We start from the raw sequence: 27,211 nt of genomic DNA, 5'->3' as shown, positions 1-27,211 counted from the left end.
ATGCAACCACCATTATTGATTATCCAATGAATAGAAAATAAAGGGAGGTTGGGTCCCTTAATATTAATTAAACAAGCCATATTAGTGAGTAGGTGACGACTTTGCCAGATAAACTCATCTGGACATACCTAATAAGGGTTTTGTATTCTTCAATCATCAGCACGGTTTTAAACTTAAAATATGACTACATAAGCTAACTCATAAATCATAATAAAGCTAGAAAATGAGATAAAGGGCAAACAAATTAAAAAGAGTAGCCACCCAGCCTGACGCAATATCAGTTAATTATGCATTATGTATGAATAATGGACCGCCCAAACCACCTCAACCTCAAATCAGCCTTGTCATTTTGTAGCACATATATGTGATAATAGTAATTAAATTCTACCCCCCTTTGCATTGCTTGGTGGAAAGAGTAAGTGACAACTTTGGGTCCTTGAAACTCGCAGCCGAGGACGTTAAAAACTTAATTACCTCTGCTTTCTAAAACCCACTTTACTCCAACATGAGCTTCTCAGGGTTTCAAATTTGAAGACAGCAGTACTGAGTCCTTGAGATGGGTAGGGTTTGTATGAGTATTATTGCCCCAAGTGACTTGTCTTAAAATAACAAAACTTGACCCTCCATGAACAACTGCTATCCATATTACCAATCAAAATAATCAGGTGGTTTGTTTGAGGCATGTTGAAATGGAATACCCTGCAAGGGGAGGAAGCTGTAGGCTGTAGCATCCAGCAAATGAAGGCAACCATCTCAACAGACTATATAATTAGCTGAGAGATGAAGTTTTCAAAGGCACTAGAGTCGTAGTGGGACGGAGAAGTTCCTTCCATCACTTTCCATTTCTCTTTCATATCAAACCACTCCAATCTATTTTCCTTCTCTCCATCAACATTTCAATTATAACTTACTTTTCTTCACAAAACATTCTTAGTTTTTCTTTTCATTTTTTATATTTAACTTTCACTACCATCATAGTTTAATGACTTTTTTTTTATTTCTTATTTATGATTAAAGTTAATTTAATAACATCTATACTATTAATAAAATTCTCGATTAAATTGGACTCACGAGTCAATCGGACACTAACAAAATTATAAAAATGACCTTCCGTATTTAAAATAAATTATATTATTTGAGGGTACTTTAATCTTTTTAATTTTAAAAAACAATAAAAATGTACATGTGATAGGATTTGAATCCATGCCAATTACATTGAAAATACTCTAAGTTTACCACTCACCAAGGTTTTATTTTGATTTACTTATATATTTTAATTTTGTTATGCACACTTTATTATGTCCATATGTACTATTATTAAAGATGATTTATTTAAGGTAATTTTAATTTAAAACATAAAATAAAATTTTAAGATTTAAAAGGAGACTAAATTAATTAATTTTAATATTATAATAACAAATTGATGGACACTACCAAATGATAAAAAATTTTCAAGAACTTATTTAATTGATTTTAATGTTTTGAAATTTAAATTTTCAATATTGAGTAAAAATTAGAACTTTTGGCAAGGGGATAAACAAGTATAATTTTATCATTTTTAAAGCATTATTCTAATTTTTACCACTTTGTCACTTTAATCCTTATTGTTCTTTACCCAGATCAATATTTAATAAAAAATGACACTTTTTGACCAAAATGAAAGTAACCTAGAACTTAAGTGACCAAAATAAAAGTATAAATATAATGTGGCATGTAGAGATTTAACGGTTGGGTGACTAAAATGAAAATACCCTAAAAATTGAGTGGCGGAATTGCAGATTTCATTTTGAGTGATCAAAATGAACATGCCTTAAAAGTTTAGTGACAACTAGATAATTTATCTTTTTTTATACATAAAGTTACAATCTTTTATCTTTTATTGCCATAATTTAAGTCGTTGATACAAATCTTAGAATTATTCTTCTTCTTTTTTTTGAATGAATTTAAGTTATCCGGTGTTAACAATGATGCTTGGGCTAAGAATAGCTGCGGATATATAAACTATTTACTGTAAAATAACAATAATGTTTAAGAGCAAGATTGATTGGGTTGGAAACATTTACTGTAAAATATGGCTTGTAGAGCAGGAAAGAACAAGCTCAGATTATGAAATAATAGCCACTAACATATTTTACTAACACCAGAAGAAAAAATAACAGAAATTTTTGTTTGCTTTGATGAATTCCGATCCAAACAAGGTGTTAATCCACACTCAGTGCTAAACTAATGAATCGATTTCTCCTTTCACATATTCTAAATTACTTGGATTTTTTAATATTGTTTAATTTATCATTTGGTTATTTGGATGAATTATCACTTCACCTCTTCATTATAATTATTTTTATATTCAGTTTAGCATTGCTTCTCAAAAATATTTTTAGGACAAAAAGTACTTTTAAGATAAAAATATTATTAAATAAGATGCTTTTAAATTTTTCAAAAATGTTTTTGGAGAAAAAAAATGTTTTGAGACAATATTTTTTTGGCCAAAAGCAGAAACAAAAAATTTTAATTTTTGCTCAAAAATATTTTTAAGTTAAAAATCACTTTTAAAAAGTATGGTTAAATTAGTCCTTAATGTACTTGTAAATCTCAACAACAAAAATAAAAATAGATTTAATGAAATGAATAAAAACGAAAATCCAACTCTATCTCTAAATTTGATAGATAACTTTATCTAAAAGGTAAATTATTAACTTTTTCACATCAAAAAGAAAATTGATGATTTTGTTTGACATGCCAAGTCAATTACACAAATTTTTAATAATAAAAATAAATAAAATTTTTAACACAATTCACTCTTTAATCCACCCTATAAAACTAATTTAATTTGAAATAGAGAAAATTCTAATACCACCCTCTAAATTTTAATCCAAATTGTGAATAGAATCCAGCCAGCTGGCAAGCAAAGACGCGGTAGATCCAACAGATAAAATATGCACCATTTCACGTGCCATCACGCTCTATACCCTACACGAAATGGCTGGATGCCACGAGTAACCCGTAGGCAGTTAAGGACACGTGTTCCAATCCTCGATCCTCTAAACTCGGACCACTCTTTTTTCCATGAACCATCCCAGAACCAGGTCAGGTGAATCCCCCCTTGCACGTCCCGACGGAACTTTTTCCTTTCTCCTACGCTAATTCCAAATTTACCCATCCCATTCCCATTCCCATCCCAGTCCTTTCCTTTGTTTATACGTGGAAGGCTTGTCTTCCATCCACGTCTAATTCTATAACTCCTGCTTTTAAGGGCCTAATATTCCGTTAATTTGGATAAACCAAAACTACTTCAACGAATCAAACAAAGTTTATCCAATTTCAACGGTCCGATAGAAAAAGGAAATGCCCCTAAAAAATTAAACTTGAAGCACAGGATTACAACTTTTCCGTAATTTTTATTTAAGTACGTGGCATTTCCTTAAACATCACGGGGCATATCTGTAATTTAAATGAATCGTAGTATTATTTTTTAAAATTGACTGAGCCAGCCTTATCCATATCAGAAGCCAAGCTTTATAAAAGCAGATCCAAACGAGGAAGTAACACAGTGATTACGAGGGAATTTGATTTTCAATTTTTTTTTTAATGGCGTGCAGCAAAACCTATTACTCGAGGCCCAACTACAGATTTCTGTCGAGCGATCAACAACTGCAAGCAACGTTGAATCATGACTCGGCGGCATTCGAGTTAGACGAGTCGGATCTTTACAGCAACTCGGTCTCCAGTTGCTCTGGTTCGCCTGAGTTCCGGGACAGTGGAGTATCCAAAATGACATCGACCAAGCGACGTGGCAGAGTCGGAGGGACACCTGCGTCGCTGCCGGTCAACATACCGGATTGGTCGAAGATTTTGAGGGAAGAGTACAGGAATAACCGGAGGAGTTCAGAAAGCGACGATGATGACGACGTGCAAGAAGATGATTGGTTGGAAGGAGGGGTTCGGATTCCGCCTCACGAGTTTTTGGCAAAGCAAATGGCGAAGACTGGGATCGCATCCTTCTCAGTTCAAGAAGGGGTAGGGAGGACTTTGAAAGGAAGAGATTTGAGGAGGGTCAGAAATGCAATTTTTGAAAAATTTGGTTTCCAAGATTAAACAAAATGAAAAGAAGAAGAAGAAAAAAAAAAGAGTGAATATTTTGGAATCATCAAAATGTTTGAATTTCATTAGAAAATTTTACTCAGTTTTCGAGATAGGATCATTTTCATTCCTGTAATTTTAACATTCAAGATTTATAAGATTTTGCGGAGGAATTTTGGAAATTCATATAATATATTTATATTTTATGTTCCTACTTGGTGACTTAAAGGCCTTGAGGGTGTTTTGGTAATAAAAACGAAGAAATGGGCCGTGGTGGTATCGGTTGATGAAGAGAAATGCGAGCCTACAATCAGCGACCATGACAGCTCCTTCAAATAATTTGATATCGAACCTACCCTTCAAATAATTTCAACTCATTAATTATTTTTATTTGTACAATTATATAATTAATAAACTAGCAAGTAAATTATTTGATAAATTACACTATTGGACATTCAATTTTAAAATATTACAAAATAATTATTGAATTATTTAAAAATTTTAATCTAATGGTGAGTTTAGGTGGGCGGTGCGTTTACCTGTGGTTAGTGTAAAAACAGCGGTGGCAGTGAGATTAGACACTGTAGCGATACTATAGCGTGAGATAAAAAGTAAACTAAACGCATCGCATCGCACCGCACCCAATCGCTCATCCAAACCCACCCTAAGTCATTGTGTTTTTAAGTTTTTTTTAAATATTCGGTTAATAAACACTAACAATTCGACAATCAATATGATAAATCAATACTTATCGACAAGTAAAATAACATGTATTAGATCCAGTTCAATCAGAGAAGAAAATTATTTGAGTTTTAGTTAACAAATTTATAATATTAAAAGATATTTCATGAAAAAAACTTATTTGTAGAAACGAAAGAAAAAAAGAATTTTCGAATACGGTGCGAACAAAAAATACTATATAATAACGATTTTAACAGTAAAATGATTAAGATAAATATTTTTAAATAATTTAATAATTTATTGAAATTAATGTATGAAACTCTTTATTTTTAAAAGAATTAAGTGTCATTATTTTGGTAGATGTAATCATTTCAGAAAGTGGGTTAAGTTTAGCATTTGATGGAATATATATCCAAATTGGATAAGATGATAAGATTGGATATGTGGGCACTTCTTATCTGATTTATAATATAAACTTGGGATCTAGTAACTAAATTTAAATCTTGGTCTTTGTGAACTTTAATCATTTTTTAATTTTGGACAAGAAAGATGTTGAAACTTATTCTTTATCCAATAATGAAGGATTTGTAACACAACTAGTTTCAGGAATTTTAAATTATATATTTGTCAAACTTGTAACATTTTTTTCGACGTTTTAGATTAAGATTTTTTTTTTTGTAGAATGTTATTTCTTTTATTTTTCAAAGTAACGAAGTTTCTCATCCCCATTTACACCTGGGTGAATCTTACATAATAATCTAAATTGTTATATGATAATAGAATTACCCAGAGGAGATTGGTCACTTAAAAATTAAGTAATAGGTCTTAAGTCCTAATGAAAATGGGAATTTATAAAGGATAAATAAATTTACAATAAACCCTAAATTCTATTACTCAATTGGTAATATAAATAACTGTTTACATCCAATTTTTTTTTCTTATCAATTAATTTAAGATCATTCACAAATAATCTCTTAACCTAATGATAATGAAAATGTGAATTCGATTTTAAACAATCTCTCTCAATTATAAAAAGGAAATACAATTCAATCATATCCGGCCGAATCATTTGAAAATGAATAGTTCACTTTGGGTCAACCATTAATATACTTAGCTAATATTAAAGAATTCCTTTTGTTTTCCTTGAAGCACAGTTAGTTGCCATATATATACTGAATTGAATGGGTCTTCTTCAAGAAAGCTCCCCCTTAATTTTCGTTTAACATCCTATGAGTGTACTCCATTCTTAAACCCGACAGACACTCTCAAAAACTAATCCTTCTACTTTCGCGTACTTTGTTTCTCCTCGACAATCTATTAACCCACGTAAAAAGCTATCCAGTTCCAGGTAGAATTTGTAATCACTTGTTTTTGTTGTTTGTTTCATTGATCCCATATGGATTCCACCATTGGTTCTCAGCTTCAAACATGCAAACCTTCAAACGGCATGCTAGGGAACCCGGCCCAGAATGGAGCTACAATCCTAGATTCCAATGCTCCTCCTTCCGTTGTAGCAGCAGATGCCACCCTTGGGCGCCACCTGGCTCGGCGGCTTGTTGAAATAGGGGTTAAGGATGTCTTTTCCGTGCCTGGCGACTTCAATCTCACCCTTCTCGATCATCTTATTGCTGAGCCTGGGCTCAAAAATATTGGGTGCTGCAATGAGCTGAATGCTGGTTATGCTGCTGATGGGTACGCCAGGTCTCGTGGGGTTGGTGCATGTGTTGTCACGTTTACGGTTGGTGGCCTCAGCATTATCAACGCCATTGCCGGTGCTTACAGTGAAAATCTTCCTGTTATTTGCATTGTGGGAGGACCCAATACCAATGATTATGGGACTAATAGGATCCTCCATCATACCATCGGTTTATCAGATTTTAGCCAAGAGCTAAGGTGCTTCCAGACTGTTACTTGCTATCAGGTTGTACACACTAATGTTTTTATTTAATTTTGACTTAAAAGTTGTTATGCACTCGTCCTGAAGTACACAAACACACTAATCCCATCATGTTGATTTTGGGTCTGATTCCAGGCTGTGGTGAATAACTTGGAAGATGCGCATGAACAGATTGATAGAGCCATTTCTACGTCTTTGAAAGAGAGTAAGCCTGTATACATCAGCATAAGTTGTAATTTGCCTGCAATACCTCATCCGACTTTCACTAGAGAGCCCATTCCATTTTCTCTATCACCTAGGTACACACAGGTTTTCTTTGCTTTTCGTCCCTAACGTTCATAAAATGATATTCTCTTTTCCACATCTTCATGCATGGACACGTTGTGAATTTGTTGTTAAGGTCGAGCAACAAGATGGGTCTAGAAGCTGCCGTAGAAGCAGCTACTACCTTTCTGAATAAGGCAGTGAAACCAGTGATCATAGGAGGGCCAAAACTTCGAGTAGCAAAGGCATGTGAGGCCTTTGTTGAACTGGCAGATGCTTGTGGCTATCCGATTGGCGTGATGCCATCAGCAAAAGGATTAGTGCCAGAACACCACTCTCGATTCATTGGAACTTACTGGGGCGCTGTGAGCACTTCTTTCTGCGCTGAAATTGTGGAATCTGCTGATGCTTACTTATTTGTTGGGCCAATCTTCAACGACTATAGCTCGGTTGGGTACTCACTCCTTCTTAAAAAGGAGAAGGCCATTGTTGTGCAGCCTGATCGTGTAGTCATTGCTAATGGACCGGCTTTTGGGTGTGTCCTAATGAAGGACTTTCTCCAAGCACTTGCAAAAAAGGTTAACCGCAACCCAACTGCTTTTGAAAACTACCAGCGTATATTCATTCCAGATGGGGTTCCAACCAAAAGTGACCCCAAAGAACCTTTGAGGGTCAATATTATGTTTCAGCATGTACAAAAGATGCTTTCAAGTAGCACAGCTGTGATTGCTGAGACAGGGGATTCCTGGTTCAACTGCCAGAAGTTGAAACTACCAGAAGGATGTGGGTATGTAGCAAATATTTTGGCTGCCTCTCTACAAATTAAGGCTTGTATGACATTTGACAAACAAAAGGGAAAAAAGTTGGTGTTGCAGGTATGAATTTCAGATGCAGTATGGTTCAATTGGGTGGTCTGTTGGAGCAACCCTTGGATACGCACAGTCGGTTCCAGACAAGCGTGTCATATCTTGCATTGGTGATGGAAGCTTCCAGGTGGCTTTTTTAATCTCCAAAAAATTTTGCAATATCAGCAGCAAAGCTCTGAAATGTTGAGTCCCTTAGCATTAAATAAAATGTCCTTGGCAGGTGACGGCACAGGATGTATCCACCATGCTGCGATGCGAACAAAAGAGCATCATATTCTTAATTAACAACGGGGGATACACCATTGAAGTTGAGATCCATGACGGGCCTTATAACGTTATCAAGAACTGGGATTACACTGGATTAGTTGAAGCAATTCACAATGGTGAAGGAAACTGCTGGACAAAAAAGGTTTTCTAAAAGAGTGTTCATTGCTTTTCTTTTTTGACTTTTTTTGATGTACCAACCAACCAACCAATGGGTTTCAATATCTAGGTTCGCAATGAAGGAGAGCTGATTGAAGCCATTGGAACAGCCACAGGTGAGAAGAAAGATTGCTTGTGCTTTATAGAAGTCATTGTACACAAAGATGATACCAGCAAAGAGCTGCTGGAGTGGGGATCAAGGGTCTGTGCCGCAAATAGCCGTCCACCAAATCCTCAGTAGACGAGGATGGTTTTTCTTTTTCTTTTTAAAATTAAGAGCACGTTGCAGATGAATGAATGTATTCTAGTTATAATGTTTTTTGTTATTTGTATAAGAAACTGTCATCTTACACAATAAGTGGATGGCAAGAATGTTGCAACCGGGAATTTTTGGATATTATCATGAAATAATTTGAAGTTTATTTTTCGTACTTTTCCCGTTAGCCCTGCCCATGCCTTGGGCTCTTCAAGTCTTGCAATTTCAAAGTAATCGAGAAATCCGCATGCCTAAATGGTAGTTCATGCATGGGAATGTTTTAAAACATGCAGAAAATAAATAGGTACATGAGTAATAGTGCGCATGCAGTGAATGTAAAATTCTTTTCTTTTTTACCCAATTGAGAAGAAGAAGAGAAATTCGAATGGGAAAGAAAAAGAGAGATGGGAAAGGAAAGAGAATAATAAATATAGAAAATAGAGATGAAAGAGAATATAATATTAAATAGGGTTTTTCATTCTTATATTTCATTCTCTATTTTCTATATTCAACTTTCTCTCTCTAATCTCTCTATATTTCTCTCATCTCTCTCCTCCTATTTTTATTTTAGATCTCTTTCTTCCTCACTCTCACCTCATTAAAATTATTATTTTTAAATAATATTTCATCTACTACAGTGACATTGACAAGCCAAGAACCACCAATGAAGCAAGTCCCAAGCTTCCCCCTTTATTTTTTTTTCAATTTTTTATCTTTTTTTTTGTTTCACCTTTTTTCTTTTAAATTCCCATCGGTGCGCACCGATAGCACCAAAAATAAATATATATTTTAAATTTACATATCAGGTGATATCCATTAAAAATATCTTTTCCCTTAATGAATACTCATATTTTTAACGGGAATTTTGAAAAATACAGATTGGTGCTGCTTGACACATGGCACCCTAATTTTAAAAAAAACGATGATTGGATCATCATTGGGGTGCGGTGTCGTCGATGTGTCAGGCGGCACCTGCAGGCACTATGGAGAACGAGTTATTTTTGTAAATAATTAATTATTTTGGGTCAGTTGGATAAAAAAGTCAAAATTATTTACCTGTAACAAGTCTTGTCTATTTCGATAACAAACTTTTTATAAAAGTTCAATATTCTTCAATTATGAGATTTTCTTTACTAAATTAAAACATTATTTTTACATTAAAATGTATATTGTTACAACCTAAGCTGAAATTTCAAATATATAAATGAGAGTACATGAAATGAAATGATCACAACCCACGCAATATAACTTGGTAACTCCAAAAATTAATTTAATTTTAGTTCACAACAAATTTAGAATAAAAAGGGTAAATGTAAAAGGGTAGGCAAGACCCTAACCCCTACAAAATGGATCATTATTGTTATATATTTTTGTCCTTGAGATACGTGTCAACAATTCAGATAGTGTTGACTTTCCATTGACTTCATCTAACAAAATGCTTCTCTTAGCCACCCACCTTGAAATGGAGGATATTGACCCTCCTCACCTTCGACCATCCATTACACCAAGGAGGATCTTTACCCTTTGTTGTCTTCAGAGATGCCAAGGCATTAACTTTTTAAGTGTGAACACGTATTTGAATCATTGTAGATTCCAACTGAGTATAATAACTTCATATTGATCGAATGCATAACAGAATAGTCTCACGTTGCACATCTTTCACCGATTAGATGAAGATAATTCCCTCCATGATGATATGTCACATCACACTAGTGGTCAAGAAGACTCACCATCGAGGAAGAGGGGATTGACTCTCAAGCACCCTAAGATTACCCAGGGCAATTATTTTCTCAAGCAAACAGTTTGTCCTTTTGTCATTGTTCTAACTCTCTGACTTTTTTGGTGAATTGACTTTCATAGCACTACCACTATCTCCTCCTATATTCTCTTTGTTGTCCTTCCTTGTTGTACAATGTATCAACAAGGGTAAAAACATATAAAAAAATGAAATTTGAAAATTTTGAAATCAAAAATAAAAAATAAAATTTTAAAAATGATAAAAAAAATTATAAGCAAACAACTTAGAATTGAAAAAACTGAAACTAACAATTAAAAATTAAAAAAATCTTTAAAAAAAAGTTAGCATAAAATTGAAAAAAAATTACATGTTATCCAACTTTGTATTTGATTAAAAATTAAAAAGAATGAAAATTGAAAAAGAAAAAGAAAAAAAACCACTACCTAGAAACTGACAGAAATAAAAAAAATGATTATATTAAAATTTAAAAACTAAAAAAAACATATAAAATAAGAAAACATGTGTCTAAAAATTAAGATCAGAGCATTGTGGTAATATTGCTGTCATGTTTGATCTTTGGCTTTGTGGGGTAATGATGAGATTTGATGGTAATGTTTTAGCAGCATCTTCTCATTGTTCTTTGTTCCCTTGGCTTTGAAGAGAATGGTAGAACAAGTTTGGTTACCTACCACTTTGTATTCTTCAGAATTGGAAACGTGTTATGATCATCTTAATTTCTCCGAGTTAAACTGTATCGTTTTAGTTGATTTCATTATTTTACAACCTATGTATGTGTGGAAGGGAATCATTCAAATTTACTAAGCATCACAGTTCACAATGTGGGTCTTGATGATTGCCCGCTATACATATAAAATCCTTGAACTCACAAATGAATTAATTCAGCAGAAGCAAAACAGATGCCTAAGTTTCAGCATTTAATTTCTCTTCCCCTCTCGCTATGAGCCAAGAGCCATTGCTTCCTCTTGTGGTTTCCACGACAAATTAGCAAAACTATCACTTCCTTGGCAACATGTTTTTGGTATCCAAACCACCCCCAAAAAAGAAATATAAACATTGCACTGAGATCTCTTTATGGGAAGATTTGTTTTGCTGTATATCCTTGATGATGATTTTGTAACATGCATGCCAATACAAATTCCCTGATTCCAATGTATATAATTGACATGTTTTCCTTTTATAGTATATACAAATTATTTTTCAAGCGGTAGAGACTTCGATTAAACTCGAGACTCGTTCATTTTTATTTTAAGAAAACAAGACGACCAAGACCTTAAGGAAAGAAAAACCAAAAATTTCTCCTTTTTGTATTGTTGCATGATAGTACATAAGTTTACGGGATGGTTAGGGTTTTCCCAGCTGGTCAGCCCTTGAAGTCTAATGCATGGACATGGCTAGCCCATTCACAAGCCTACCACACCAGAATGGACATGACAGGTGCTAAGTTCCATACCTCCAACCGAGGCACTGCAGCAGTGCCACTGGTATGTGTGAGAGCACAAGGGTCTCATGCCTTCGGCATTTTCTATGGCCAAAACCCTATTTTTGTCTCCTACGATATGGTCCTTGCGGATCTAATCTTGATGATTTTCCTCATCCAGACGGTTCGCTTTCTTCTAAAGCCTTTCAGACAGCCTAGGTTGGTTGCTGAGTTAATTGTGAGTATCTTATATTCTTTTTTCTTTCTTTTTCTTATTCATATTCTTCATGTTAATAAGCTTCCACGTCTGCTTGGAAAATTAAATCAAGGCGGGCATCATCATTGGACCATGTCTTCTAGGGAAGAGCAAGCGGTTTAACGAAATCATGTTTCCCCTGTATTCCCGTTTCGTGCTGAGAACTTTGGGAATATTTGCGTTAATGTTATGGGTGTTTGTAAGTGGCGTTAAAATGGATCTAACCTTGATAAAACGATCAGGGAAAAAACATCTTTATATTGCCATGGTGAGCGTTATGCTACCTTTCCTAACAGTGATGGCGATTGGGTTAATTATTCGAAAATTAATGGACAATGAAATGGCGAAAATATCGTCAATTGGGGGAATTGCGTCAGGTTTGTCGGTAACAACATTCCCCATCCACTATACTGTACTTGAAGAATTAAACCTGCTTAGCTCTGAGGTTGGAAATATGGCCTTGTCCGTAGCACTAATTAGCGATAGCATTGGGATGAATTTCATAACGGTTTTCGAGGCATTGAAACAAGTGGATATATCGGCTGGAACTCTTGTTTGGTATCTGATATCCATGGTGGTTCTTGTAGCTTTCTTACTTTCTGCCATCCGACCAGCACTGTTTTGGATCATCGACCACACCCCTGAAGGACAAGCAGTGCATGAGTCTTATGTGGTTGCCATTTTGTTGGGAGTGTTCGTGGTTGGCTTCTTGACGGACATGTTCGGCTTAGCCGTTGCTTTCGGCCCATTCTGCCTAGGGTTGTTGATTCCAAACGGGCCGCCGCTAGGGGCAACCTTGGTGGAGAAAAGTGAGACAATTTTGAAGGAAATAATGATGCCATTTGCATTTGCATTTATCGGGCTCCACACAGATTTTTCTGCAATGACTGAAGCTGGCTGGACGACATTGGGGCCACTATTTACCATGGTTATTTCAGGTTATGTGTCAAAATTCCTGGCAACTATGATAGGTGCCTTCATGGTAGCTGTCCCGTCGAGAGACAGCCTTACTCTCAGCCTTGTTTTGAGCTTGAGGGGCCAAGTGGAGCTTGCTCTGTACATCCATTGGGTGGACAAAAATGTATGTATGTATGTATGTGTCCTTTTTTTTTCTTCCACTTTATCTTAGAATTGCTAACAAATACTAGGCAGGCAGTAGGTAGGTAGTAAAGTCATAATAGAACTAACCATATATCTCATCTGATTTGTGTTTACTTACGATACAACAATGGAGCAGATGATACGGCTACCAGGTTTCTCCATGATGATATTTCTAACAACGATATTATTGGCAACTCTTACACCTTTGATCAGTGTTATATATGATCCCTCAAAGCCTTACAAGGTACTCAAGAGGAGAACCATTCAACATACCCCACCGGGTGAAGAAGTTCGGATTCTTGTGTGCATCCGGGACAAGAAAAGCGTTCCAAGCCTGGTTAACCTTCTTGAAATCACTTATCCTACGCTTCAAAACCCTTTGTCCGTTTACGCTTTCCACCTTGTGGAGCTCATTGGCCGTGCTAACCCTGTGTTCATAGACCACGACAATGATCCGGATCCGGATGACCTTTCCATCAGGTTTCCCGACTCGGAAGCAATCCGCAACGCTCTCATTCTCTATCAAGAAAACAGAGATGAAAGCGTTAAGCTCCATTTCTTCACAGCTTTAGCAGCGAAGCGTACGATGTTTCAGGACGTCTGCAAGCTAGCTTTGAACAGCAAGGCAACTATTATCATTTTGCCATTGGAGAGGCAATACGATGGGGAGATGGGCACAGCTGAGCAATGGGGTGGAGGGCAGACGTTGAACACCGAAGTATTATCCCATGCACCTTGCTCCGTTGGACTTCTGATTGACAAGGCCCACCGGTGGCACCTACCCTTGACTCGCTGCTCCGGGGGCACTACGTCTCACGACTTTATTGTGCTATTTCTGGGAGGACCAGACTCTAGAGAATGCCTTGCATATGCAGATCATATGGTTGCCAACCCCAATGTCTCTCTAACTTTGGTGAGGTTTCTTTCTTCAAACCCCGAAGGAGACGATGAAAGGCAAAAGAAGCTTGACGATGGGCTGGTAACGTGGTTCTGGGTGAAGAACGAAGCAAATGAGAGAGTGATTTACAGAGAGGTAGTGGTAAAAGATGGAGCAGATACAGCTGCAGCAATAAAGGCAATGGCGGAAGAGAAATTTTATCATCTATGGATCGTGGGAAGGAAACAAGGGATAAATGAAAGTCTTTTGGAAGGGTTGTCAACTTGGACAGATAACCAAGAAGAGCTTGGGATTATTGGGGACTATGTTTCATCTTCTGATTTTGTTGATGCGGATTCTGTGTTGGTGGTGCAGAAGCAAATTCTGAGGGTGTAAGGCCCTTCTTCCCTAATTTATTTAAATTTGGACTTCACGAAATGCATGTAAATTTTTATTAGCTCTTAATTTAGGTTGAAGGGTTTAGACATTTAATTATTTGCCTTGTACTTCTTAATCCTTTATTTATCAATTTTATTATTCTTGTTACTATTATTGATATTACTAACACTAGTATTTTTTTTCTAAATTATTACTACTATTTTTATTATTATTTCAAATAACAACATACATATAATTCTTAAAAAATAATATAATAAACAAAAAGCAACCGTAATTATAAATGAAGATAAATGAAGGGGAAAAATTTATCCAACGATACAGATCGAATTACATTAATGACTCATCTGCAATATCTGATTTAATCTCTTCAACCCAAAGTATAAGAGAGAATGGTTTTCCCTAGTAAGAAAAACCCAAGTATTGCCAAGTGTGGTTTAAGAGCTTCCATAAATATTTGGATCATTAATTGATAGCAACTCCGCAAAATTAGTTTCCAACAACAGGCACCCTCTAGCGCCACAAATATAACCCTTAAATTCAAATGGGACTATCCATTAAAAAAAATCTATTTTAAGGAACTTCGTAACTCCTCCATGGCACTTTGTATTTCTTCTGAAATACTTGAGTAGAGATACCTCTGCGCTGCTTCATCCAAATCCAATCCATAAAAGGAGATAACGGGCCATCCTCTAGACGTTGTTGTTGAAGAAAATACATCACCACTAGACTTTGAAATTGCCAACTCCGTCATTTTAGGAATATCAAATTCTAGAGGCTGTCCAATCATAATTTTTATTTTCTTATTGCATAATGGAAAAGGAGGCCTTCTGTCAAGAAAAAACTTCTCCGGCATCACCTGTTGAAGACCCCAACCGACCAAACAACTCAAATTTAATAAGTTATTCAGTAATCCACATCTGAACATTAAAAAAAAAACAAGCTCATCATATTTTCTCTACTTCAACATGCAGTTCAATGCAATCCAAGTATCAAAGAGCTGCTACAAGAAAACCATGTGTACCTTACTTCTGCATATTGGTCTAAATATCGGATGCAAGGGACACCATCCACAATTCTCTTGCTTATTGGTCTAAATGTAAAGACGCGGTAAAACAACTGCTTTCTACTGACATAAACCCATTATTGAATAAAACATTTATACTGAATTGTACGAGTCAAATGAATTTAGCAGCCGCAAACCAGACATACACTTTAACGGCATACGAACTGGCTTTCACAGCCTGCCTGTAGCATAGAGAATATTTTACAATACTTGAGATCATTGTTAGGATTCCAACTGTCTGAAGAGTTAATTATTGTCTTCGGTGATGTGATTATCCAAAAAACAATAACAACAGTATATGGAACTTCCAGCCAGCACTTCTAGGCTCCATGCCAGAGGATCAATACATAAAAGAGATGACGCATTGGCAAGAAATTGAAAGGCAAAAAAAACCTGTTGTTTTATTTTATTAAATCATTGTTCACCTAAGTTCAACTGAATCCTTTAATCATGGACTTGCATTTTATCAGTCAATTTCATTTTGCTGACAAGAATTACGACATCAATCTAATATTGTTATTATGAATCTTCCAATGCAAGCTATTACTGCATCAAAACAAAACCCAAACTAGGGAAGCCGATTTCCTAAGAGGGTTATGGTCAAACTGGCACATGTAGATCAAATATCATAGTCAACTCATTCATGCAGAATGTTCACAATCATGAGAAAGAAATTTATACAGACCCAGGAAATTAATTCTACGAGCTCAACAAACAATATCCACTCAGAGGAAACACAAAGGGCAACTTATGAAAGATATCTAACCTCTTCAAACCCACTATGAACCATAGGAAGAACTATAGGAGTCACATGGGCACGAACAATCAAGACTAGCTGTTCCCCATTTTAATCGTCTTATAGGTGCATCTTCTTGGGATACTTTACCTTCAGGAAATGTATGTAGCTGCCAGTTAATAGTAGAAAATTTAGGAAGCTTAAAGCCATGAAGCAGCCATATTTGAGAAAGAAATCTCATTACACCAACAAAAAATTATTTACAAGGTTTAGAACCATTCTAAAAACAAGTTAGTGTATTAATCAATGAAAGTACAGAAGCCCAAGCAATTCTCAGTCTCTTAGGAGTTTGCTTTTCTCAAATATAGTTTAATTCAAGGGTGCTCTCAGCAAAGTTAGTGTTGCTATTTCTTTTCTTGATTTATTTCCTTGAAAAAACGTCTACCTTGATCTATTAACGAGCTCAGAAAAATCCAACAATCTCATGAAACAAAAGATTTACCAAAATTTCAAAATAACAATAGTATAAGTTTAGGTGAAATACCCAGGCTCCATTGTTTAAGCATTGAAGAGCTTCGTTCATGTATTCCTGATAAATTCCAGCACCCCTTGTAATAGGTATGCATTTACCTGCACAATTTACAATTTCAGAGACAAACCTTTACATTAAAACTATCTGGTCTTTCAAAAACCCAACCAAGTTGACAGAAGATTTCTTCTATGTATAAACAAAGGTTTTAGTTAGTAGCATAACTCATACAAGAAGTAACATATTAATTAATAATGATGAAAATTCACAATTCAAAAGGAATTTCCAACAATACCTAATGCAAGTACCTACAATATGTAAAAGCATGATTTTTAAACGTGGATCAGTGAAGGCAGTCAGACAACCGGTCATATTTTGAGCAAAATCAGACCCATGAAAGAGTCAATCAAAATCCGTGTGTTTTGACCAAAGCCTGTAAAACCCAACTGTAGTGGAGGAGAACTGAGCATTCAGTAAGTGAAAAAGAATCAGCAGTCTGGTGGTAGACAGAGAATCTACATTGGTGTGTTTCTTAGCTTATGTTAACTTATCTTTCGACTCTAGATAGTAACTCTTAATCTAAATAATATTCTTCAACTTAATATGGGTGTTTAGATGTAAATTCAACAATATTTGTTAAAGTCAAGTGAAAGCTAACAAAAGAATCGAACTGATAAGCTAGTGATATGATAACTGAAAATAGTTTTTGTTAAAGAGACAGATAGTAGAAGAGTGGCAGTAGCAGTGGGAAAGAAAAATGGGGCATACCAAGTCTAAAAAAATAAGTGAGCACAGAATTCTTAAAACAAATGTCTTCAGCAGCAAGTACCCATCGTGCCAAATTGGCATCCAAGGAGGGGAAACCTTTGAACCCCCAAAGAAGTGGATCATCCAAGCTGCAAAGCAGATGAAAATATGAATCGTATCTAATAAGACAAAGTAAAGAAGAAAGAAGGATTCAAGGGTGGAGCGCCCACGTAGACATGTGATTACTAACAGTGAGGAGTGGTATGCCAGGGGGTCGAGAACGCACAAGACGAATGAGGGTATCAGCATTATGAACGGAGGTGGTGTTGAGAAGAGTTGCTACCGCCTTGGCGAATGCCCCCACTGCCAGAAACACCATCTTCCTAGGTATTCCTCTCATGTGCTTCTCCCTGCCTGCCCATTCCATTTTCCTTCCCATTTATTTCCTTTTCGAGCAAACAGCAAACAGCAAGCGCAGGGTCTTGGGTTTTTCCTTTTTCTAGCACCAGTCAGAGCCAGAAAGGAAAAGAAGAGTCGGGTCGATCTTCATCCGGAAATCAAATTGCAGGTGTAGGGCTGAGCTTGCAGGCCCAGATGTCTACGGAATAACACTGATGGCCTCTATTTTAAAGCACCAATAAAAGATAATTTTATCTTCGACGGCATCTACACTTCTGAAGATAATCTATCAAGGCATAATGATTCTAATGTTTAGTTTTTTTTGTGTGTGTGTGTTTATTTTTCGCTTTTAACTTTCAATTTTTAATTAAATTAATTTTTTTTAATTTTTTTATGAAATTTTATTAATTTATAAACTACACTAAAATTGCTACATTAATTACCAAGTCACTATTATTAAACATTTGACCAAGTATAAAACACCAATTTACTCAGTGAAGTTCGAAAAAAGAAAAAGTAAGGACCAATTTGATTTATCATATTAAATATACGTTAATCTTAAAATTTTCTTTACATTTTTTTAGTGGGAAAACCCTATACACGTACATAAAAAATATATATATATATATACATATGTACACATTTCAGAGATGCATGCAGCTAAATTTATATGAATGATAGAAAGAATTATATAAAACGTATATGCACACACACATACAGATAAAAACGAAAAATATATGAAAAGAAAAAATATATATACACAAACAGATAGAAAGAAAGAATATATATATATCCAAATTTCACTTACGGACACATGCAAATATATTAAGAGAATATAATATACACACATTTCACTTATAAATGCATGCAACAAAATTTATATGGAAGGTGCAAAATAAACATTAAGGGCACGTTTGGTTCGCTGTATTGGATTAGAGGCGTATTGGATTAGAGGTGTATTGGGATTAGAGGTGCATTGGATTAGAGGTGTAATAGCTAATCCACTGTTTGGTTGAATGTAATGGAATAGAGGCGTAATAGTAATCTTGTGTTTGGTTGAATGGAATAGAGGTGTAATAGCATAATAGAAAAAACTAAAATGACTAGAATACCCTTAGCAGAAATTTGTTTTGGTAAATGATTATTGTTATTGTTATTTAAATTATAATAAGATTTTTATTATCAATAATAAATAATTTAATCATATTTAAACATAATTATTATTAAATATATTTTAATTAAAATATATAATTTAATAAAATTCTTAATAATTAATATTCTTATATTAATTTACTGAAATCATAATATATGATACTGTAAAATATAAATTAACATAATTATTATTAAATATATTTTAATTAAAATATATAATTTAATGAAATTCTTAATTGGATAATATTCTTATATTAATTTACTGAAATCATAATATATGATACTGTAAAATATAAATTAACATAATTATTATTAAATATATTTTAATTAAAATATATAATTTAATGAAATTCTTAATTGGATAATATTCTTATATTAATTTACTGAAATCATAATATATGATACTGTAAAATATAAATTAACATAATTATTATTAAATATATTTTAATTAAACTATATAATTTAAAAAAATTCTTAATAATTAATATTCTTATATTAATTTACTCAAATCATAATATATGATACTGTAAAATATAAATTAACATAATTATTATTAAATATATTTTAATTAAACTATATAATTTAATGAAATTCTTAATAATTAATATTCTTATATTAATTTACTCAAATCATAATATATGATACTGTAAAATATAAATTAACATAATTATTATTAAATATATTTTAATTAAACTATATAATTTAATGAAATTCTTAATAATTAATATTCTTATATTAATTTACTCAAATCATAATATATGATACTGTAAAATATAAATTAACATAATTATTATTAAATATATTTTAATTAAACTATATAATTTAAAAAAATTCTTAATAATTAATATTCTTATATTAATTTACTCAAATCATAATATATGATACTGTAAAATATAAATTAACATAATTATTATTAAATATATTTTAATTAAACTATATAATTTAAAAAAATTCTTAATAATTAATGTTCTTATATTAATTTACTCAAATCATAATATATGATACTGTAAAATATAAATTAACATAATTATTATTAAATGTATTTTAATTAAACTATATAATTTAAAAAAATTCTTAATAATTAATATTCTTATATTAATTTACTCAAATCATAATATATGATACTGTAAAATATAAATTAACATAATTATTATTAAATATATTTTAATTAAACTATATAATTTAAAAAAATTCTTAATAATTAATATTCTTATATTAATTTACTCAAATCATAATATATGATACTGTAAAATATAAATTAACATAATTATTATTAAATATATAACTTGAAAATTATATTCTGCATAAACATAATTAACTTATACTAAGAAAAAGTTAGATGAAAATGAAATTGTACATCATAATCAATATGTTCAAAAGTTTTACAACATCAAAAAGTTTGAACATTGATATTTAATGGTGAGAAAGAAATCTTCTGACCCATTCCAATCGGGCAACAGAAGGTAAACTGAAGAAAACGATCATTTGAGTTGGATGATCGGGAATTTTACTCAAAGCATCATACCGCTGATCGTCGGTTAAACCTTCAATTGACCATAAGGCTGAATATAAATTTGAAGCTTTCTCTTCCATCTTTTCTTCAGACTTCTGCTGAACTACCACCTCGGAGGCCATAGTCCTACTGATTTGATCTCCAACGGCCTGGATTTTTTCCCCCAACAAGGTGGCAGCCTCCTCAAATGAAGCATACACATTATCACGAGCATCATATTTCTTTTTTCTCTTGTTTGAAGATGAGGAACCCCCTTGATCTCTATCTCCTCGCGGATCCATACCGGAAACATCCATGTCGTCTAAAGAGACGTCAGCTTCGCAGTCATAGAATGTGTTTCTCTCTTCATTCATATCTGTAGTACGATCATCCTCAGCATGTATTTCTTCAAGAACATCAGCAGCTGTTTGAGCGTCTTTCCCAATCGCCCGATCTCTTGCGTATATGGCAGTAAGCTGGTTGTAGTAAGGGAAAGAACGATGTCTGAACTGAGAGGCTTCTTTGTGACTCTAAAAAAAATGAGGAAATCATATTAGTTATAAGTTTTGTAAAAAAACAAATAAATACTTGAAATACATTTTACCTTTACATAGGATTCCCAAACTCCATCTTCAGCAACAACGAGCTGTCTATGCTCGTCCCAACCAAAACCACTGTTGTTTTGGCCATTAAGCATGTCGTAGACGACTGACCATTCCCTTTTTAGGCACCTAATCCGAGATTCAATATTTGGTTTCGCCTTCAACATTGCTCTTGGTAAAGCCTTTTCTAGCATTTTCTCTAGCTCGTTCAAATAACCGGCTTTGAACCCGGTATCAGCATTAAATGTTCCTACATTGTGCAAATCCACCATGCAAGAAACCAAGGCTGCATCCTCCTCTGGAACCCATTTTCTTTTGCTTCCTCGAGAAGCTTGAGAAGAAGCACCCGTTGGTGGAACACCTGACATATTGTTCTTAAAAAAAAAAACAAATTAACATTATTTACTATTTTGAATATCATTTAATTGTTGGGTGAACAGTTTATAATATTATATCAGTAGTTCAATACTAAATTTAAATTTATAACACATGCTTAATGAAAAGATAATTACATTATAATTCAACAAAGTTTCATAAAGTTTCATAAAGACCACCAAAGTTTCACAAAGTTTATACATAAAAAAACATCAACAAATCAATTCAAACTGAATTTGTCCCTAAACCTAACTAATTTCTAGATGCTTGCCATTCATCGAACATTTGGTTGGCTAGTTCCATCCTCCAAGTTGCCCAAGCATCCGATGGATGAATATTTGTGATATTCGGTTCATCGTCATCCACCACATTAGTAGGTAATCCTTCTCCCACCTCCGCTTCAATGGGATCAATACTCATATGGGTTCGAATAAAATTATGGAGCAAACAACATGCAATAATAATTCTATTGTGCACCCTTACAGGATAAAACGATGGACTCCTAAGTATTCCCCATCTAAGTTTTAATAAGCCAAAGCATCTTTCAATGACATTACGTGCTGAGGCATGTTTCATATTAAAAAACTCTTGCGGAGAACTTGGCTGATAACCCTGACGCCACTCGTTCAGATGATATCGCTGTCCTCTAAATGGTGCAAGAAATCCCTCACAATTTGTGTATCCAGCATCAACTAGATAATAACAACCTATAAAATAATTTTTTAAAAAATGATTAATTCAGCAAACAAAGTTTGATCTTAATGAGTAATTCAAATTCCTCTAAGTATACACTGTACCATGAGGAACTTTAAGTCCATGTCTTCTACTGATGGCATCTCGGAGCACCCGTCCATCGGCAACTGAACCTTCCCAACCAGGAAGAACATAAACAAATTGCATATCAGGTGTACAAACACCTAGCATATTTGTTGCTATGTCACCTTTTCGGGTTCGATATCTAGGTTTATCAGCTGTTGGCACCCTAATCTTTATGTGGGTTCCATCAAGAGCACCTAAGCAATTCTATATCACATGATATAAAACCTTGTGTTAGAATACTAATTTAAATCTAAGTCAACTAAATGTTGTACAAGCTATATCTAAAACTCAGTCTACTACCTTAAACCATTTCCACCTTGTGTCAGAAGAGTCGGCTGTAATTGGCTCCGGCTTTTTAAATAAGACATCTTGTAAGCGTATGACAGCATCTAAAACACTATGAAATGCTCTGCTTACAGTTTCCCCGGACCTTCTAAAGTGATGCTTGATAACTCGATTTTTCAGGTGATGGGAGATGATATGTAAAAACATTGCTACTTGCTCATCAACAAGCATGAACCTTGACGACTTCAATCCCCCTATCGATTCTAACATCTCACATAGTTTACAAAAGGCAGTTCTATTCATCCTAACTTGTTCAATACAAGTCTCGTCACTAGCATATACAAGCCTCTTCACATAATCCCGTTTTGCATAAAAATCTAAGGTGTAGGACCTAATCCTTGGTTGATAAGTCTGTAGGCTAAGGCTAGCACCCATTCTAAACAAGAACCAAATCGCAATTCTACAGATTTCCAACCATAATGTCAAAGCAAGACCAATTCTTTTACGCCTCACACTTTGTGCAATTAAAGGCAGACGAGCCATTACTGCAACATATTAAAATTATAACACACACTATCAATGAATTGAAGTTGCAATTACACATTATAAAATAAAAATAAACAATACAAATTTAGAACACACGAAGCAAAATAGTTGATACTAAATGATATCGTTGCAACTTTAATTTCATTTCTTTATGAATCACCCAAACAATAAAGAAATTATAAAGCATGTATAATTGACCTAAAATTAATTGTTGGTGTATGTATAATTGACCTAAAATTACTTGTTGGTTTAATGTTATTGTCCCTAAAAAACATTGCTGGTGTATGTATAATTGTTGGTTTAATGTTATTTACCCTAAAAAACATTGTTGGTGTATGTATAATTGTTGGTTTAATGTTATTTACCCTAAAAAACATTGTTGGTGTATGTATAATCTTTTAATTTTACGTATATTTTAGATATATATGATAATTTTATTAATTAATATAAAAATATAATTCTCTCCACATAAAATTATATCAACATTAATATTAAAGATAAAAATTATAATAATTATATCAACATTAATACTTAACAAACAGGTTTCATGTTTATTATTAATTTCAAATTATTAATATTAAAGATAAAAATTATAATAATTACAATTATATTTATGTTATTAATAATGTTCTCATTATTAGTATCATAATATTTATAATTTAATTAAACATCGAATTTATAATAAATTACCTGTACTATTTTAAATAATAACAACCTTTGCCGCATGAAGAATTTTTTTTTGATAGATTAGGTCACAAGCCCCATTTTTGGTTTAATTATTCTTTCGTCTCTATATTTTTTACACATTTAAATTTTAATTTATTTATTTATAATTTTAAAAATTTAATCCTTTTACTTTGTTAAATTGGATTAAGTGACAATTTTAACTTAAAATTGCTCTCATGACAAATATTATACAAGTAATAAACTAGGTAAGCAAATCTTAAGATTGTTAAATATGAATAAAAATAATAATCGGATGGATTATTTATTTTTTAAACTCGTTAAATTATTTGACTAAAAATAGTAATCGATAAATAATTTAAATACCAATGTAAAAAAAATTAGAGACAAAAGTGTACGAAATTAATATGGTTTGAGCGATAGTGACGTAAACCATAATAAAAAGAGAGCAATTAATCACATTAAATTAGCTTACTTTGGTCGGTGAAATGTCATATAAAGAAAGATATAATTATAATTTAGCTTTGGTAAATAGATTACAAACTTTCACCCTAAAACATCATGAAGGGCATGAAAAGTGATGCTTGAAAGGTAAGGTATTTTAATGAAATTAATTACTTGCTTTTACAAGTTTTTTCAATAACATCAGCATTTTTTTGAAAGCAAAGCCTATTTTGAATGCTATTTGAAACTGAAAGTAATTACTTGCTTGTTTTAATGGCTGACTTTTTCCTTTGTATTATCATGGCCTATGTTCAAAACACATGCTCTTCAAATCCTATACTCGTCCCAATCAAGAACAAATCAAAATTTTCCAGCAGACAAGGTCCAAAAGAACTAAAATAACAAATTCTATTGACTAACAAATCAAGAACAAGGTCCAGCAGACTAAAATAACATTTCATCTTCCACAACAGTTTCATCTTATACTCACTAACAAACTAAAATAACATTTTCCAGCAGACTATCAAAACAATGTCCAGAACAAACCAACAAAATCTTGTGATATTACTAGCAGAAAATACATAATTATGTTTAATAAATGATCCAAACACAATGTACTTTGATAAGTTCAAAAACCAACAATAGAACTTAATGACTGTAACAAGTTGATAAAAGGTAGTTGTAGGGAATTTTGCAAAAATATTATTGCTTTTTAAAAAGTTCCGATGAAACATTAGAAGTTTGACTATAGAATTCAGAACTTTGGACCTACAATTAAACATAAACATATAGATAGCTTGGTTAGAAGAAAAAAATCATATTACACTGATTGGAAAATCCAACTCATCATTGCTTTTCTGTTTATCAAAGGCTGAAAATATCAAATTTTATTCGTAATTTACAACAAAGTAGTTATATACATATGACTCAAATTCATATTTTGCCCAAATTCATAGATTAAAACACAAAAAGAAAATAGAAATTCTTACTCATATCAAACATCCTATTCAATCAATAACAAGCTGTCAAATTCCAAAATGTTTAATATCTTAAAAAAATCATATTTCTGTTCATCCTAATTAACTATTTAGAAAAAATGGAATACATGAAAGACCTCTAAGTACCAGTATCAGTATCTTCACCCCTAAACCCCAAAGCCAGACTACACAAATTGCATCTAACAGCTTCTAGTTTCACTGATCTGCACTCAGCATGAAATTCAATATTCTTAACATTATAAATTGTTTTGAACATTCGTTATCATGTAACATTTTCATCTTACCTATTTTTGCTACTTTCAGATGACCAAATTACAACAGAACAAACAAACAAAAGAGGATTTGAGGCACTATTATTGTCTGAATGAGTCGGGAGTAATTTAGTTAGATGAATGATAATTTAATTTAATTCAATAAAGATTTGGAAACTTTTGTTCAACATCAAAAAGTTTCACAAAATAAAACCAGACTACGACAAAATTTATGGGCAAAAGTAGAGATAATATTGTTACTAAACAGACACAAGAAAAATAGCTAAAATACAATATTACACAAGCACAAAAGCATATCAAAATCAATATAACACCACTTATTTTTAAAATGTCAAAACTTATAATAAATACATGACACCTTAAACATGATTATGACACAGAAAACAAATGAACAAGCCTTGGATACACAAATTGCAAATTCTAACACTAAATTATTTCATCGGACATCTTTGAGCCTTATGTTTTTTCCATTACACACCTTACAAGTGTTTTAGTGATTGCAATAAGTTGATGGATTGAAATAACTTGGTGATGAGCTTTTTAATTCTAGATCAATGACATAATCTCTGTTCATTGGGAAGGTCATCTATTTTGACTCAAGGAAGGAGGGGTATATGCAATTTAACTCTAAAGACAATCTCTTCCAACAAGGATGAATAATGGATATTGCTTTAAGGTTCTATTAGGGTTTTCTGTTGTACGGATATATTTAGAAGCTCAATTTATCTCATGGATTTATGGTCTATACCTATAATCACTTGCATATCAAGTTTTAAGCCTTTCCTCAGTATTGACGCTCTTTCAGTTCCCCACCTTCTTATAACCACTAATACTCTCTTTAGTCTCTACCACCAGAATTTCTCAATACAATTTCCATTTACTTTGACTCCCATTTTCCGTCTCTTTCTTTTCCTTATAGAGCATCAAGAGTGAGCAAGATGCAAAAGGCAAATCAAATTGACAAAACTTGAGCAGCATTCTTACCTATTTTTGCTACTTTCAGAGGACCAAAAGAACTCAATGATCTTACCTATTTTTGCTACTCAGTTCAGGCACTTAAACAAACAAACATTGGAAGAAATCTCATTCACGGTTTTGAAGATCAGAAAAGGACTCGAAAATTACAACAGAACAAACAGAAATCGAAGATTAGCAGAGAAGAGAGAACAACTTCGAACGGAATGCATTTCTTAAGCCTAACCAACAACAGAAAACACATTTCAATTCAAAATGCAATACAAACAGAATAAAATTGGCTAAAACTAACCTATTAGCAAATCGGGGCACAATGAAGAACCTGAAAAAAGCAAAAGGGGAAACCGATTAGATAAAAACAATAGATCATATTTACCTCGAAAGTATTGGTTTTCATCTACAATAGCAAAGGATATTAATCTATCGGGAAACATAGACTAACCGATGACGCAAATCGGCAGAAACTGTGAGCAAATCGGCCGAAATAGAAAAGAAAATAATCGGGGGAGCAAATCGGCAGAAAAGGGAAGAAAATAATACTGGGAAAAAGCAATGAAACAAGGAAGCAATTCGGATGAAGGTGGGAAACGGAAGAGAAACAGAGGGGATCGATTAGGGGTAAAAGAGGGAAGGTTTAGGGTAGGGTCATCTAATCTGAGAATAAGGGGGGAGTAGAAATCGGTGTTTTTCACCGATTAGGGAAGTAAGGGGATAGACGCGTATTAGCAATACGCTCAACCAAACGGCGTCTTAGATTGGTATTAGGTGGGCCCCACCGATTAGGGGTGTATTGGCTTAGCCAATACACCAAACCAAA

The 27,211-nt window shown here is 33.3% G+C and overlaps 3 protein-coding genes, 1 long non-coding RNA gene and 1 pseudogene across 5 annotated transcripts; 3 read left to right on the top strand and 2 right to left on the bottom strand.

Annotated features, from left to right (window-relative positions):
- The first annotated feature begins 3,283 nt into the window (after positions 1 to 3,283).
- Positions 3,284 to 4,262, top strand: LOC107932415 (uncharacterized). The gene has a single exon (XM_016864397.2). It carries the CDS (start codon positions 3,589 to 3,591, stop codon positions 4,093 to 4,095), a length of 507 nt encoding a protein of 168 aa, XP_016719886.1. The 5' UTR covers positions 3,284 to 3,588; the 3' UTR covers positions 4,096 to 4,262.
- A 1,698-nt stretch (positions 4,263 to 5,960) lies between these two features.
- LOC107932439 (pyruvate decarboxylase 1) lies at positions 5,961 to 8,642 on the top strand. 2 transcript variants are annotated; one of them, XM_016864429.2, is made up of 6 exons: positions 5,961 to 6,682; positions 6,794 to 6,957; positions 7,059 to 7,709; positions 7,786 to 7,915; positions 8,009 to 8,197; positions 8,282 to 8,642. In XM_016864429.2, exons 1-6 carry the CDS (start codon positions 6,158 to 6,160, stop codon positions 8,450 to 8,452), a joined length of 1,830 nt encoding a protein of 609 aa, XP_016719918.1. In that variant the 5' UTR covers positions 5,961 to 6,157; the 3' UTR covers positions 8,453 to 8,642. The 2 variants fall into 2 exon arrangements, with proteins under 2 accessions (XP_016719918.1, XP_016719919.1); XM_016864430.2 differs by having other exon boundaries at positions 5,976 to 6,682; positions 7,798 to 7,915.
- Positions 8,643 to 11,103: 2,461 nt separating this feature from the next.
- Positions 11,104 to 14,423, top strand: LOC107932441 (cation/H(+) antiporter 24). The gene is made up of 3 exons (XM_041099317.1): positions 11,104 to 11,881; positions 11,973 to 12,980; positions 13,137 to 14,423. Exons 1-3 carry the CDS (start codon positions 11,564 to 11,566, stop codon positions 14,271 to 14,273), a joined length of 2,463 nt encoding a protein of 820 aa, XP_040955251.1. The 5' UTR covers positions 11,104 to 11,563; the 3' UTR covers positions 14,274 to 14,423.
- Positions 14,424 to 14,580: 157 nt separating this feature from the next.
- On the bottom strand, positions 14,581 to 17,989 carry LOC107932407 (N-acylphosphatidylethanolamine synthase-like; annotated as a pseudogene).
- Positions 17,990 to 21,981: 3,992 nt separating this feature from the next.
- On the bottom strand, positions 21,982 to 22,560 carry LOC107932440 (uncharacterized). The gene is made up of 3 exons (XR_005917327.1): positions 22,491 to 22,560; positions 22,169 to 22,394; positions 21,982 to 22,078 (listed from the first exon to the last, which is right to left on the bottom strand). It is a non-coding gene; the product is annotated as an uncharacterized lncRNA (long non-coding RNA).
- Positions 22,561 to 27,211: the final 4,651 nt, after the last annotated feature.

Source organism: Gossypium hirsutum, chromosome D08 (genome assembly GCF_007990345.1).
Source record: "Gossypium hirsutum isolate 1008001.06 chromosome D08, Gossypium_hirsutum_v2.1, whole genome shotgun sequence".
Classification (NCBI taxonomy): Eukaryota; Viridiplantae; Streptophyta; class Magnoliopsida; order Malvales; family Malvaceae; genus Gossypium; species Gossypium hirsutum.
The sequence above is the reverse complement of the archived record's forward strand: the minus strand, read 5'-3'. Positions and strand labels throughout refer to the sequence as shown.

Coding starts and splice junctions, on each gene's coding strand:
- LOC107932439 (XM_016864429.2), top strand. CDS start 6,158: ATGGATTCCACCATTGGTTCTCAGCTTCAAACATGCAAACCTTCAAAC. Junction 7,916..8,008: donor TTGGTGATGGAAGCTTCCAG/GTGGCTTTTTTA, acceptor TGTCCTTGGCAG/GTGACGGCACAGGATGTATC. Junction 8,198..8,281: donor GAAACTGCTGGACAAAAAAG/GTTTTCTAAAAG, acceptor TTCAATATCTAG/GTTCGCAATGAAGGAGAGCT.
- LOC107932415 (XM_016864397.2), top strand. CDS start 3,589: ATGGCGTGCAGCAAAACCTATTACTCGAGGCCCAACTACAGATTTCTG.
- LOC107932441 (XM_041099317.1), top strand. CDS start 11,564: ATGGTTAGGGTTTTCCCAGCTGGTCAGCCCTTGAAGTCTAATGCATGG. Junction 11,882..11,972: donor GGTTGGTTGCTGAGTTAATT/GTGAGTATCTTA, acceptor AATTAAATCAAG/GCGGGCATCATCATTGGACC. Junction 12,981..13,136: donor TCCATTGGGTGGACAAAAAT/GTATGTATGTAT, acceptor ACAATGGAGCAG/ATGATACGGCTACCAGGTTT.